The sequence below is a fragment of the Epinephelus lanceolatus genome, chromosome 12, assembly GCF_041903045.1.
Source record: "Epinephelus lanceolatus isolate andai-2023 chromosome 12, ASM4190304v1, whole genome shotgun sequence".
In the NCBI taxonomy this organism is placed as follows: domain Eukaryota; kingdom Metazoa; phylum Chordata; class Actinopteri; order Perciformes; family Serranidae; genus Epinephelus; species Epinephelus lanceolatus.
The window spans coordinates 40,348,726-40,363,482 of record NC_135745.1 but is presented as its reverse complement, the minus strand read 5'-3'; the positions used below and the strand labels follow the sequence as shown (position 1 = coordinate 40,363,482).

Below are 14,757 nucleotides of genomic sequence, written 5' to 3'. Positions count from 1 at the left end.
ATGCATGACTGACTTCATACTGTTTCTACTGGATTCAGCACCTTCACACAGTCAGTTTATCTTTTGTTGTGTGTTTCAAGCCTCAAAACATGGTACCAGTTGTTCCATTTTTTAAGAGTTGCTCACTTTATATGAATCACAAAAACAGTATAGATCAAAACATAATAAGATACAGTATCCAACACCAAACCTGACAAGAGAAAGTGTGTTCAAACTCTGTGTAGTTAAAAATCTAACACCCTAAATATTTTTGTGTTCTTTTCAGAGTCAGCATACGGATAAAATCTCCCATTGTGAAGCTAATTTAAATATTGATGTATGTTGTGATATCATGTGAATGTCAATTATTTGTAGATTTTCTGTCATTTAAACCAGAGACGTAAATACACAATAAGTCACAGGACATCATCATGTGAATACCAAAACCCTGTAAACCGAATGAGCAGTCCTGATCAACACTGTAACATTGACCACTGTGGTCTAATATATGCAGAGGTATTATAAGGATAGAAAGCTCAATAAAAATGGTGTAGAAAAATCTCCCAAACTTGGTCTGTGTTTGTAATCTTCACACTAGATTATTTCCTTTTAAATAGCTTCAGAATAAAAGCAAAGTTTTAGTTAAAAGCGGAACTTAAAAGAACACTTAATCTGCAAAATGACCAGTGAACGAAGAATCCAAAAAATTCTTCATGACTTAGAATAAACGGAGACAACATTTAATAAAAGCAAAACTACATCATTCAAACATTCCTTTGCAAACTCCCACAACTCGTGCAGTATGATGTTAAACGTGGACCCCAATGACCCAATTTTGGATTCTTCGTTCACCGTGGAGACACGTGAGAAAAACAGCTTTCCTTACGAATTCAAAGCAGCGACGGTCGAGTAATTGATATACAAGTGGTCATTTTGCAGGCAAAGTTTCCCTTTAATGCATCTCAACTCGTGTCTGTTGTCAAATCTGCATCTGTTCTTTTTTTTATCATTGGCTTTTTACAACTGTATCAAAACTAGGAGACAATGTGCTGAACTCACAGAAACAAAAAACTAGGTGCTGAATTCCAAATGAAGTGTAAAATTCAAAAAGCTGAAAGTAACAGCACTCCAAGTTTATCAAATTTTATTTTGCCACACAGACGTTTCGGGTCTGGCCCTTCTTCAGTGTGCTTTGGCAAATAATACTACTAGTCAGAGCACACTGAAGAAGGGCCAGACCCGAAACGTCTGTGTGGCAAAATAAAATTTGATAAACTTGGAGCGCTGTTCCTCTCAGCTTTTTACAACTATGCCACCTTTAGAATTCACTTAGTGGTCAATCTGAACACACTTCTAGATGTATTTTATATTCATGGAGCCACACACTTTTAGTTCTTTTGTATTCTGTTGAAGTCGTGTGTGTTGAACTGACAGGACACAAATACCACATCCTATTTTTTGTGTTGTACTTGTGAGTGAATGTGTTGCTGCCTGCTTTTATCCTCGTGTGCAAGAGAGATAATTGGTTTCCACGGGGCAGAGGAAGGTCAAACTCATTATCCAACCCCTGAACACTGTCACTGAATCGTCCTCTCTCCCTCTGTCTCTTCAGGGCACGCTGGATGTGGGGATGATCGATTCGGTTTGTGCGTCAGATAATCCGGAGAGGTGAGCACCTGCATCACACGTCACGTCTCTGGATTTTCTCTGTGCACATCTGCACCGCTTCACACACTGTTTCACACACTATAGCAAAGTGAACAGAGACAGAAAGTGTGTGTTAGATAGAAGCACTCTGACGCTGCTTTAAACGGTGGCATTAGGTTTAATAACCCTCAGCTTTACAACAGCTCAGGTGTGTTTTCTTCTATGGTGTCCTGCTATTCTTGCTGCTGAGTGACTCAATTTACATTTATGGCAAAAATTGTCTACAACATCACAAAGCTCTGCTCAAACTGAGAGGTCTCTCTAAAATGTAAAAGCAGCAAACTCTATGCCATGATACATTTTTGTTTTATTTTTCATTGAGCCACTAGGGGGTGCTGCTCTTCACTCAGGTTTAAAAATTATGTGTCTAAACAAAACCAATTGCTTTGTTACTTCACACTGCTCAGAATATCTTCTTTACCCTAGTTTGAAAATCAGAGTTGTGTTTTATTCCACTGAAGTCAACCAGACAACTGAGACTGTGATTATGGATCTTCTCCCTTCTCATGATTATTCTAACTACATTTCTGAACCGCCACAGGCCCAACTCCTTCGTCATGATCACGGCGAACCGCGTGCTGCACTGCAACGCCGACACACCCGAGGAGATGCACCACTGGATCACTCTACTGCAGCGCTCCAAGGGAGACACCCGCGTCGACGGGCAGGAGTTCATCATCCGAGGTGACCACGCAATCACTTAATGTCCTTTTTAATTTTACAGCAAGTTTGTAAGTTTGATGTGGAAGCTGGTGACTTATTGTGACAGCTTTACTTTATAAACTTTTGTTTTACTTGTTAAGTTTTACTTAGCTTTACTTGAAAATGTGTATATTTCTAGGTTTGCATATGTGACAGCTCAAACCAAACTCCATTAAAGTTTTTTCCATTTTTCTAAATTTAAAAGGCATCAACTACCTCTGGAGAAAAACACAAAATTGACCTAAAATTAAGCTTATTGGACAAAACAAAATGTTAGTGTTTTAGTGGAATAACCTGTACATTCAACCTCTGGGAAACATTTTGCAAGTTGAACTAAAATGAAGTGCTTTCACAGTCTGGGATTTCTGCTGCAGTGTCAGGCTGACTGTGCGTCTTTTGTAATGACTTCTAAAAGTGAAAAGATAGAATCCTAGCAACACAAGTATCTGATTTTTCGTCTTGATTTCCTCCAGGCTGGTTGCACAAAGAGATGAAGAACAGTACCAAAACCTCACTGAAGCTGAAGAAGCGCTGGTTCCTGCTTACCCACAATTCCCTAGACTACTATAAGAGCTCAGAGCGTAACGCCCTGAAGCTGGGAACGCTGGTGCTGAACAGCCTCTGCTCAGTGGTTCAGCCAGACGAAAAGGTCTACAAAGAAACCGGTAAGAAAAAGAAATAGCAATTTGTAATTTAAGACTGAACTGAACCAAAACGCCAAATCCCATCTAACAGCCAGAAACGATCGTACCTTTGCCATGTTGTTTAACGTGACTCATTTCTTCCGGCTCTTTTGGTGTCATCCTCCCGACAGGCTACTGGAACGTGATCGTGTACGGCCGTAAACACTCGTACCGTCTCTACTGTAAGCTGCTGAATGAGGCCACACGTTGGGCCAACTCCATCCAGAACGTCATCGACACCAAAGCTCCAATCGACACGCCGACCCAGCAGCTCATCCAGGACATCAAGGTAGGAGACCTGTGTAGAAGCTCCATGTCGTCGTAGTTCTCACCAGCAGCTAAGGGAGGATGGTACAGATGAATTAATGTAGAGAAGGATCATTGTAAAGTCGGTTTTACTATAACAATTATAAATCCAAAATTCAGGGGCCGGTTACACAAAATACCTTGTGTTAAGATTTTCCTTAAAGGCCTAGTTAAGGTTTCTTCAAAATAAAATCAGTTGCACAAAATACCCTTAAGTCTCCTCAAGGTTTCCTTCAAATTTTCCCTTAAGTATTAATGGTCTTTCCCCTTGTCTTGGTCTTATACGTGAGGAATCTCTAGACTGTTGCTCAAAAGACCTTAGCAACCAAAGCAAGGTAAAAAAAAAAACAACAACAAAAAAAACAACTTAAGGTACCTCTATTGCAACTGCAACATGACCAAGTTTATGGTGATGAAGACGAAACTATTACATCTTAAGAAGAGTGTTGGGCAGCCAGGAGAACCCAGTGGATATGCTTTTGATTTAACTATAGATTTAACTGAATTAATTTTCGTTGCAGTTCGTCCAAGCAAACAGTCTCCATGGAAACTTTTACCACTGTAAAATCTCTTTCCACACAGTAAATGAGTTAATATTTTTTCTCTAACTAAGGAATTGTTTTAAGGGATTCTGTGCAACTGTGTCACTCCCTCAGCTAAGGAGCTTAAGTGTCTTACCTAAGGATAAAACATAGTGTTTAGAGCAACCGGTCTCCAAACCTCAGATCATCAGCAGAGCGTTGTATTAAAGTCAGACCCCTCTGCTCTCTGCAGGAGAACTGTCTGAACTCAGAGGTGGTGGAACAGATCTACAAGAGGAACCCCATCCTTCGCTACAGCCACCATCCGCTGCACTCGCCACTGCTGCCGCTACCCTACGGAGACATCCACCTCACCAGTGAGTCACACAGATACACAGTAAAAACAAAAAACAGGGACAGTCATAGATAAGACTGAAATATTAGTAAATATAAATCCCATTTTTCTTTTTTATTTCAAACTAAGAATGTTATGTAGCATAAAGAATATTCACACTTTACTGTTTTTTTAGGTTGAGTAATCCAATACCCTCGTTGTTTTAAGCTATCAGGCTTCACCTCTTTAAAAATCTCCCTTTTATGCTTTTTAATCTGTAATTTAATTATATGAGAGAAAGTTAAGGTTTAACCTGACTTACTTTGATGCATTAAATGGCTGTTTGTAACATCTGAGCCACAAGTGCTTTAACTACTGCCCTCTAAAAGGCAGTTTACTGAGCGCACAACCAGAACATGTGAATATGAACCGAAAGCTTCCATTCTTCAGCATTTGTTTCAGTTAGCTTGAGAAACTGTCAATATCTGTGTCGTAGCTATTGCCATTATCATGTGGCACAAATTGAATTTTTAAAGATAAAATACAATGGAATTTTTTTAACTTAGTGTATTGAATTTAATTCATAACTTACTGTAGAAATAAAGAGTGAGGTTTTTGTCTCACAAGGTAAATAGTGTTTGCCATTAGCAAGGCAAAATTAAAGGACTACTTCACCCTCAAAATGACCATTTATGTTACGTTACGCCCTTTGCTACAAGTCAAGTCACATTGTTACATAAGCTGTGAACATAGTAATGCACTATAAGGAGCTACATGGTCACAGACCATGAAACACATCACTAACCTCCTCCCTCTGCTCTGCTCAGCTCCGAGAAACAGAAGCTACACAACGCTGCAGGATGAAGCCCTCAAAGTGTTCAGCTCTCTGCAGCACCTGGAGGGCGTGGGCGACCCGGTGCCCATCATCCAGGGCATCCTGCAGACGGGCCAGGAGCTCAAACCGCTGCGGGACGAGCTCTACTGCCAGCTGATCAAGCAGACGACACGGCCGCCGCAGCCGGGCAGCCCCGGGAACCTCTGCAGTTGGAAGATCTTGGCCTGCATGTGCTGCACCTTCATCCCAACCAGGAGCATCCTCAGATACCTCAAGTTCCACCTGAAGAGGTATTAGCATGTTTGCTAATGAATGAAGTTCTTACTTTGGTGTAATCTCTCTTACACTGGCCAATCCAAATCGTTCTCTCCACAGGACTCGAGAGCTCTTCCCTGGTTCGGAGATGGATCGTTACGCCGCCTTCGCCCTTGACTCCCTGAGGAAGACTCGAGCCAGGGAGAACGTCCCGTCGCAGGAGGAGATCCGCTCCATTGTGGCCCGGCAGGACATGAGCACCACAGTTCATTGCCATGGAGGAGGCTCCTGCAAGATCACCATCAACTCACACACAACAGCTGGAGAGGTAGGTGACCGGCATTAAACATCTTCAAACATTACTCAGTTTATTCTAAAAGAACAGTTCATACTTCAATTTTGGCTGACCAGCCTTTTTACCTTCCACCTTTCTTTGAATGGTAGTAATATCATTTGAATTTAAATTGTTTGATTTCATCTGATCTGTACATTTGAAAGAATACAACTGTGGATGATTAGGTTGCGCTTCTAAAAATAGTGTTGTTGTGTACTGTGTGTGTGTCAGGTGGTGGAGAAGCTGATCCGAGGCCTGGCTATGGAGGACAGCAGGAACATGTTTGCTCTGTTTGAACACAACGACACCACAGAGAAAGCCATCGAGAGCCGCACTGTGGTGGCCGACGTGCTCGCCAAGTTTGAAAAGTAAGCGTCATGGCATCTGTGTATGTTTGTTGGAGCATGTTTTTGTGTCTGAAGCAGACGAGTGCTTTCTGCTTCTGGTCTTTATGAACTCTTTCTCTCTGGTCTCCAGGCTTTCAGCCAGCCCAGACGAACACAACACCGGCTGGAAGTTTTACTTCAAGCTCTACTGCTTCTTGGACACAGACAATGTTCCCAAAGACAGCGTGGAGTTTGCCTTCATGTTTGAACAGGTAAGACACAACCAAACAGTCATTTTTCCCTTGTAGAGAGCCATCAGGCTGACGGAGGATCCATCAGAGTTTAACAGATAATCTGCACCCGCAATTAAAAACTAACAAAACTGAAGCTGACTCACTGAGGCAGTTGTTCTGGATGCTGTATTTATCCTACGTTTTCTGTGTGTCATCTCTCTACAGGCTCATGAAGCAGTCATTCGTGGTCAGTATCCAGGCCCTGAGGAGACTCTTCAGTTCCTGGCTGCCCTCAGACTTCAGTACCTCCTGGCCGATCACAACCCCCAGGCCAACATCCCTGAAATGTCCCAGGTGTTCCCCATGGCACGGTTGCGGGCCCGGGTACAGAACTCGGCCAAGACATTCGCTCCAGGCACCGGCTCGGTGGCAGACCGTTCTGGGACATCAGAGAGGAAACGCTCGAGCTTCCTGGAGGGGACGCTGAGGCGGAGCTTCAGGAGCGGCTCGCTGAGTCGGCAGAAACTGGAGGAGGAGAACAGCCTGGAGGTGTGGATGAGGGAAGAGGCGGCGGCGGTGAAAACCAGCGTGATGGACAAGTGGAGGAAGCTGCAGGGGATGAACCAGGAACAGGCCATGGTCAAATACATGACTGTGGTGAAGGAGTGGCAGGGATACGGATCCACACTGTTCAATGTAGAGGTGAGAACAAATGTTTTTTTATTTGTTTGCTCAATTGTTTGAATATTTGCTATTTTGTTACATTCTGTCAAATTTAATGGAATTATATATATATATATTTTTCTTCTTTATTTTTTCTTTATTAATATATTTTTCAAACAAATAACAGACATTTCAAACTCTGACACAAACTGTATTCATAAGAATATGTGTGTTGAAATTAGGGCTGCAACGATTACTCAACTAATTGAAGAAATAATGCACAGATCAGTTGACAATGAAAATAATCGTTAGTTGCAGCCCTAGTTGGAATACTGACACATAGCCTATTTTACATCCAAAAGAATTGATGAGTGGTATTTGATTTTTAAATATCAAGGAATCAAGGAAAATATTTATTTAAATCAAAATTGAGGTACTAATACTTTACTTGACCATCTCCATTTTCATAATTTTACACAATTTACATACTTAATATATTAATTCTATTAAATATTTCACATACTAATGTTAAACATTGTAGCATAATGCACATATCTCTATGCTTTACATCAGAGAGACTGTAATGTATCACAATTGTCCCCTGGGGATCAATAAAGTATGTCTTATCCTGAATATAATTCAATAATAAAATATACATATATTTGTCTGAAATAATGAGTATTTTTTCTTTCGAAAACTTTAAGTATACTTTATTTCAGTCTACACTCTGGTGTTGCTGAATACTTCTTCCACCACTGGAACCTGATCAGAAGCGCATGACAGGCCAGCCCTCATGCATGTTGTTTCTGCTTTTCATTTAGTGTCGTGACGGAGCGTTCCCTACTGAGCTGTGGTTGGGCGTGAGCCGGGAAGCCATATCTGTGTACAAACGAGGGGAGCCGTGGCCTCTGGAGGTTTTCCCGTATGAACAGATTCTCTCCTTCGGAGCTCCGCTGGCCAACGCCTACAAGATTGCCGTGGAGGGCAGAGAGATTGTCTTTGAAACGCAAATGGTACGTACAACGCAACAAACACTACTGTGTTTCCTGATGTTGAAATAAATTTGAGTTTTTGAAGGATGTTCAGTAACATCAGCGCTGTCAGATCATTTTACAATTAGCTATATTCACCTGTCAAAGTTCAACTCACAGAAAAGTGGGCACCGGTTCGTCTTGGTGAGTATATCCACTGATAGCAGTGATTCCATAGCGTGCTTCAGAGATGACGTTTTTCTGTAAGCCGACACAGACAGTACGTTGCCCTGGTTCCATGGTCAAAAAGCCAATGCTGTCTTCCATTTCATTTTGGATTATTGCTGAAAATAAGCTCTGTGTCAAACAAACATACATGATACTTACACATTTTGTTCAGTAAGATAATTTTCACAAATAAACAACACTTTCATGGTTTTTGAAGCGTAAATACTATCACCATTAGTAAAAAGCTAACATCACGACTTTTGTAAGACACACAGAGGCTTCAGAATTCACGAGTGGGCTATTTACTGAAATACTGTAGTTTAGATCTCAGAGCAAAACGTAAAAATCTCTTAGGCTTGTTTTGACCACAGACATCCTGTCAGGCATCTAACCATAAATCCATTCAAAAAACTCATTGATGTTGAAATGAGGTTGCTCTATTGGAATTTATTAGTTTCGAGCCATAAATGGACACAGATAATGAAATAAAACACCAACCTTAAATCTTGAAACATTGTGAGCTGTATTAATACTCCTCTTACGTTCCTCTCCAGGTGATGGACATCGCCAAGCTGATGAAGGCCTACATCAGCATGATCGTCAAGAAGCGCTACAGCAACTGTCAGTCCGTCAGCAGCCATGGCAGTCAGTGTAGTGCCTGGTGAACTCTGCCCCCTTTAACCTTTCACCTTAAGACCACTTGCCGGAGAGCTGCAGAGGGTCGAGCGTGGTCGCTGCTGGCCGTGCATGGACGCCCATCCTGGCGCTCTGAAGAGAGCAGCTCAGACATTTGACACTCAGACTGACTCTGTGAATGCTGGAGACAAACCACAAAGCTCTTAATGTTAATTAGCCCAAATTATTTTTTGGACTGGTTTCATTCCAAAACATGAAACATCCACAACTGACAGACCAGGACTTAAAAAGAAACATTCATCTCAGGCTGGTACAATGGGTCCGCTCTGCTAAATTTCACACACAGAGTATGAACAATTTGAACAGTTTTATCCAGCTCCGTCGCCAGAAGAAAATCTTGGTATTGTACATCTCTGCAAATCACAAATACGTTACAATTGTATATTTCATACATATCAAGCAACGTTTCTAAAGTGACGCAGTATATGAGCTGACTCACCAGGAGGTTGAGGGGATACCAGCCAAGGTGCAGACCACTGTTCAAGGCCACCAAACTAGTTGTTTATTTAGGGACCTGTCGCTGTGTTTTTATCAGCTTTTAGCCACTTGACATGAGTGCTTTGTAGCAACCCGTCACTGTTTTTCAACCGGGGATAGTGCCTTAAAGCTATAGTGCGTAACTTCTACAGGTCCGTAAATGTCCGTTTCACCCAAGCCACTACTAGAGGAGATGACACAATGCTGATTAAGGCGATCGGCTCCTCTAACATCTTGCGGTATTTTTCAATATATATCATTTTTGTATGCGTGTCGCCCGGGGGGGGGAGTGTCATAGCAAGAGGTAGAGCGCAGGTAGAAAGAGAAAGCAGGTCGAGACACGGTTCAGAAGTGGATCCTACCACAAAGGCAAGTGTTACTCTGTGTACATGGTGTGTGGCGACTGGCGAGTGTTACTCTGTGTACATGGAAGTGCCGCCGGCTTATTAGTTGTAATAACGCATTATCCGCTGGGAGGCGACAGAAGTTACGCACTATAGCTTTAAAAAGTGGTTGTTTTTCGAGACATCATTGCGTTTCTTGCCAGACTTGCATCGTGTATTTTGCATCGTTGTGTTTCCAGTAGGGGTTGTGCCACCAAAACCAGGTATGTTAAGCCAAAACATTTTCCCCAACCATATCCAAGCAGTTTCTGTGCTTAAACTTAACTGCGCATCAACCATAGCATCGTCAAAACGTAAAGAAAGAAATTTGAAATGTATCTGTCACATATTCAAGTACAAATGTATAAAAAGGTTTGCAGAAACCTACAATGCCAACATTTGTTGTGGTGACTAGGTCGAGTTATCATGAGGAAAAATTGATAAATCAACCTGAATATCCTAAAGTACCAACACTAAAGCCACGAAAGGCTCGAGAACCTTGAATCTAAGGTTTTATGCGTGATATAGCATCTATAAAATGATCAAAGTTTTCACAAAGTGTATTTAAGGGATGATCTAAGATCAGTGGTTCCCAACTGGTCAAGTTCAAGGTCCACACAGTTTTATATATTCAGCGTCGTACTTGCGTTTGGCCACGTCCTCAAGCTAGTTTGCTTTCACTCAAGTAGCTGTCCATTAGTCATTCACTCTACAGCAGGAAACAGCACTTCAAAATAAAAGGTCTGTGCCGGAAATTCACTGTACTTAAAAAATAAAGAATTATTTTACAAACTTGACACGTTTGCAAGACACTTGCAGTCCATTCAGAATGGACCAACGACCCACCAGTTGGGAACCCCTGGTCTAAGGTAACACAATGTTGTGTTTAACAGCAAAACCCAGAAGAGTATCCAAGTGTCTTAGTCCAATATCAAAATAAAACTGCACTGAAGTGGCTCATAGCATTGACCAGAACAAATAGAATGAAGGTAACTGATCTAGTAATTTGAGGACACAACGAATAGACAAGAACAAAATATGCAACACGAACAATTGATCAAAACCTTTCCTCCTGGGCTCCTACCAGCCAAAAATTAAAACGTAACAAATTCACTGATTCTCAGACCAAAGAAAACCAGCTGAATCTTATTTTCTCATCAGTCCTCATTTAGTCAGTTTACTCTGTTAGTGTGGATGTGTCTTGTTTTGGAATTAAACCGTTCATTTCTCTCTGATGCTAATGTGCTGTGGCACTACAAGGACTGTTGCTGCAGAATGGGGCTATTTGTTACTGAGGTTTTTGTTTGTGTGTGTTAGTGTGTGAGAATGTGAGTTTCAAGAGAGGTGTGTGTCTACATTTCTGAATGTACAAAAAAAAAAAAAAAAAACACAGCAGAGAAGATAAAGAAAATAGTTAAAGCCTACAAGCCTTTTCCTCTGCTTTGAAAAACTCTGGGACTTGACCTTCTATACAGACTTCTCCAGGATGATCTGTTGACTGTAAATAATATGCAACTGTAATCGTCTCAAGCATTTCAAGTTTGTGATTGATTGTGTTAATTGATTTGCCGGTGACTTCGAAGGTCACACAAGTGCCTGTACAAACTAAAGCAGGACGAACTGAACTCGGATCAGCCTTTGTCTTATCGATGCCACTCTTGTTCCAGTGTAACCGCAATCTGGAAGGTGCTCCCATGTTCCCTTTAACTGCCAATGTACTTTTACACTGCAGAGTCCGCCCAGCTACGCAAGTCATTCAAGCTAAACTCCAAATTATTTTCTTCTCACAAGTCTATTAGGTTTTTAACACCAATAAGCGCGCGCCAAAACAACTGCATCACGTTTATTACTGCAAACACCTCTGCATTTCCTTAGCAATGTTGAATTTAGCCAGATTTGAAGTGTAAGTAGTCAAAGTGATACGCCTGCAAGAGACTGGACCTGGTGTGGCTAGATATGTTAGTTTCAAATGTAATAAGTGCATGGTTTTGAGAAGTGTTTCGGATTGGAGCTAGTTCCAAATTTCCAAAGAACTATGGTTGGTTCGTAAAGCAGTCTATTCTTTCTGTGAGATGATAGAAGTTTGTCAACAGAGTTCTGCAGATTAACAAAAATCTAACATTCCTGTCAGATTATTTAATCCAGAAACAGTCTCCCGTTTGGTTCAGTTCAATCAAACGAATCGTTTGCCCCTTATGCGGTTCGTTTGGGAAGGTGTGAACACAGCAATCACACTCGACCTTCTTAAAGAGGTCGTCTCAGTCTAGTTACAAACGAACTCTGGTGCGGTCCTGACCAATCAAGAGCAGTTTTCTCTTGAGTTGGTGATGTTAAAACAGTGGGAAGACAAACTAAGACTGCTTTTCTGAGTTTTATTTGGTCTCTGTTGACTTAAATAAAGTGCGTGTTAAGATGATAAAATTACCAGCTATTGAAAATGGAGTCTGGTGGGTTTGACGATAGCGATTTCAGGGATGTTTCTAGTTAAACAGAAGTGATCCAACTCTTTAACAAAAAGGTCCATCTCTGTAGGGATCCTTTCCATAATGTTGCTTCGCTCTCGCTCAATAATGGACCAATTTTTAAAATTTTCCCAGTAGTCACTCAGACACAAAAACATGGAAAATTAGGAACAAGGCTGGAAAAATACAGAAATTACACTTTATAGGAACCAGAAACTCATTAGAAAATGTTTTTAATCAGCCACTAAAATGACATGTCACAATTGTTATTTTTGAATTGCAGCGACACAAACATTCCCTTTAAACCACAGGAGCTTGCAGCCATCGATCACATCACATTAGATAGTTTTGGGCTTTTTTTTTGTAATGTTTGGAGAGAGATAAGTGATGGTTCTTCTGGTTGAGTACGTTATCCACACCACACCTTTTACAGAACATTTAAGTGCTTTAAAGCGTTACGCACTTCCCCTTAAAGTAACTCAGACTTCAATGATTGAAACACTATAAGAAGTACATGGATGATTTTGATGCGATCAGTCAGATTTTAGTTTGTATGACTTGCTCAGTTGGACCGTTTGCAGTGTAACATTCCTACAACATTTCACTGGAGCTCCGCAGGCGGCAGATCCATCCAAAGACGCGTGTGCAGGTTTCTTCCACAGTGCCTTGTTGTATATTGTGTACACTTATTTTATTTTCCATGTGTGGTTTCTTTGTTTTTTTTGGTATAATGTGCAATGTTATATATATAAATATATATACATATGTTATATAATCACGTGGCTGTACATTTTATACAAGTCTTTGCCCTCTATTTTTCCCCTGAATGACGACCACATGGTGGTTTTCACGAGATAAAAACTTGTTGTATTTTTCTCTACGCAACCATCCGACTGACAGTGGATCTTTGACACAATACTGGTATCTTGTTTTTTATCTGTATTAGCTGTGTTATGTATTGAAAGGATGATTCTGACAATAAATGGTTACATATTTGGTTTGAAGTCGCAGGCAGTGTTTTTGTTTCCTCTTTATTCTACACTATTCTACAGACTGAATCAACAGTTGGAGCTTTATGTTTTGAGTGATTTCTAATTAATTAGTTTGAAATCAGTTTGGTGCTGATATTTTAACTTACCCGGTGATATTATCTGTTCCTTGTTTCATCCATCTGGCCATGGTTGTAATGGCAACACACTCAATCTAGAAAGACTGAGATCATTTCAGTGGTAACATTACATGGTTCAATTATGTCACGATTGTGCCATTTACTGTGTCACAGGAACATCTTCACCAGTCTGACAACAGGTGTTATTGGGAAATGGGAAATTTTTTAGTGTTCCCTGGAAACACTGTTCGTCATCGAACATCATTCCACATCATGGAATGATGTGGCTGTTGCCATGGTGAAATCAGGAATCATTGATTTCAAGGAACTGGCAAGTCTCCTTTTTGTCTGCAAACAGGACAAGTGACATCATCAGCGACATTACGGCCGGAGGGCAAGGGAGAAGAGAGAAGTCACTCACTTCAAAACATTGCAGCCCTTTCAACTGCCACACTTTGTCTCTTCTCCTTTGTCTGTGGCAGTGGAGGATAGCAATGTGACATTCACGAACGATCCAAGTCTTTGAACCGGCTCTTTAGAGTGAACGAGCCAGTTCCTCATTTACGTCACGTTGATGACCCCTGTCGTTTAGAAATGAACGGCAGGAAGCTAACCCACTATCCGCTAGCACTTGCTTGTATTGACAGGCTTGTTGTTCATAAAGGGCGTTGCTATGGCTACACCAAACTTTATATCTGCGGTGTCTATTCTGGGTCTACGTTACAATATCCAGATCACGTGATGTGATAAATCAGCAATGCGATTCGTTGTTGAACCCACTAACAACCCCCCCCCCCCCCCCCCCCCCCCCGAACGAACCGCATCTTTGAACCGGCTCTTCAAAGTGAACGAGAGCAAAAGAACCGGCTCTCACATGTGAACAAGAAATCCCATGACTAGTGGAGGACCTGCGTGGGCTCCTCCATCTGCAAGCAGGGTGAGTGGCCTGTGACATCATCAGTGACATCAGGATAACTTCACAGTTGAACTTGATGTGGAGAGGCAAAGGAACAAGCTTCTCCAAGAAGAAGTGGAGAGGATGAGGGTTTTACACCATGACGTGACCGTAAGGCTCACAACTCCTCACACTGAGGCAACAGGCTGAACTTACTCAGCGTGAGCGTGACAGCGAAATTAAGACTCAGGAGGGCGTCCTGAGCAGGACACCCTCGTGGTAAAAATGGCAGAGATTAGAATCCTCCAACAAAATGCCCTGGCTAATCAGACATCTTTTTGGACACAGACAGGGGAGCTGATGTCACAATTAAATATTCAGATCTCTCTCACCCATGAGCTCTCAATGAAGCTCAAGACTGAGAGAGAGGACAATTCTGATCCATCCAGAAAAAGAGCCCGACAAGAGGAGAGGCCACACCATGAGTCTCTCCCTCATGATCTTACTTTTGAAGACCTGAACAAAGCTGAAGTCTCTGAGGACATACTCCCACCTGAGGATGATCCACACCATTCTTGGAACCCATCAGCTGTATTCGGCGTCTGACTTCCGGCAGACGGCGATACAACCTCTGGGGGCAGACCCCCAATTTTTTGGCA

The 14,757-nt window shown here is 41.6% G+C and overlaps 1 protein-coding gene and 1 long non-coding RNA gene across 5 annotated transcripts in view; one reads left to right on the top strand and one right to left on the bottom strand.

The window, feature by feature from the left end:
• The window catches only part of myo10 (myosin X), a 179,305-nt gene extending 166,216 nt beyond the window's left edge, over window positions 1-13,089 (top strand). For both annotated transcript variants that reach the window (XM_033650103.2, XM_078173422.1), the window contains exons 30-41: window positions 1,592-1,647; window positions 2,228-2,370; window positions 2,862-3,053; window positions 3,203-3,360; window positions 4,152-4,275; window positions 5,060-5,357; window positions 5,443-5,650; window positions 5,888-6,024; window positions 6,134-6,254; window positions 6,441-6,917; window positions 7,700-7,891; window positions 8,632-13,089. In XM_033650103.2, the coding sequence (XP_033505994.2) occupies window positions 1,592-1,647; window positions 2,228-2,370; window positions 2,862-3,053; window positions 3,203-3,360; window positions 4,152-4,275; window positions 5,060-5,357; window positions 5,443-5,650; window positions 5,888-6,024; window positions 6,134-6,254; window positions 6,441-6,917; window positions 7,700-7,891; window positions 8,632-8,742 (2,217 nt within the window). In that variant the 3' untranslated portion in view covers window positions 8,743-13,089. The remainder of the gene's footprint in view (window positions 1-1,591; window positions 1,648-2,227; window positions 2,371-2,861; window positions 3,054-3,202; window positions 3,361-4,151; window positions 4,276-5,059; window positions 5,358-5,442; window positions 5,651-5,887; window positions 6,025-6,133; window positions 6,255-6,440; window positions 6,918-7,699; window positions 7,892-8,631) is intronic.
• LOC117271743 (uncharacterized) lies at window positions 1,233-13,600 on the bottom strand. 3 transcript variants are annotated; one of them, XR_013492466.1, is made up of 7 exons: window positions 13,234-13,600; window positions 8,576-8,894; window positions 5,038-6,902; window positions 4,056-4,252; window positions 3,140-3,409; window positions 2,935-3,039; window positions 1,233-1,725 (listed from the first exon to the last, which is right to left on the bottom strand). It is a non-coding gene; the product is annotated as an uncharacterized LOC117271743 (long non-coding RNA). The 3 variants fall into 3 exon arrangements; XR_013492467.1 differs by lacking the exon at window positions 2,935-3,039; XR_004502911.2 differs by lacking the exons at window positions 1,233-1,725; window positions 8,576-8,894; window positions 13,234-13,600 and adding an exon at window positions 8,028-8,358 and having other exon boundaries at window positions 2,938-3,039.
• Between the last annotated feature and the right edge of the window lie 1,157 nt (window positions 13,601-14,757).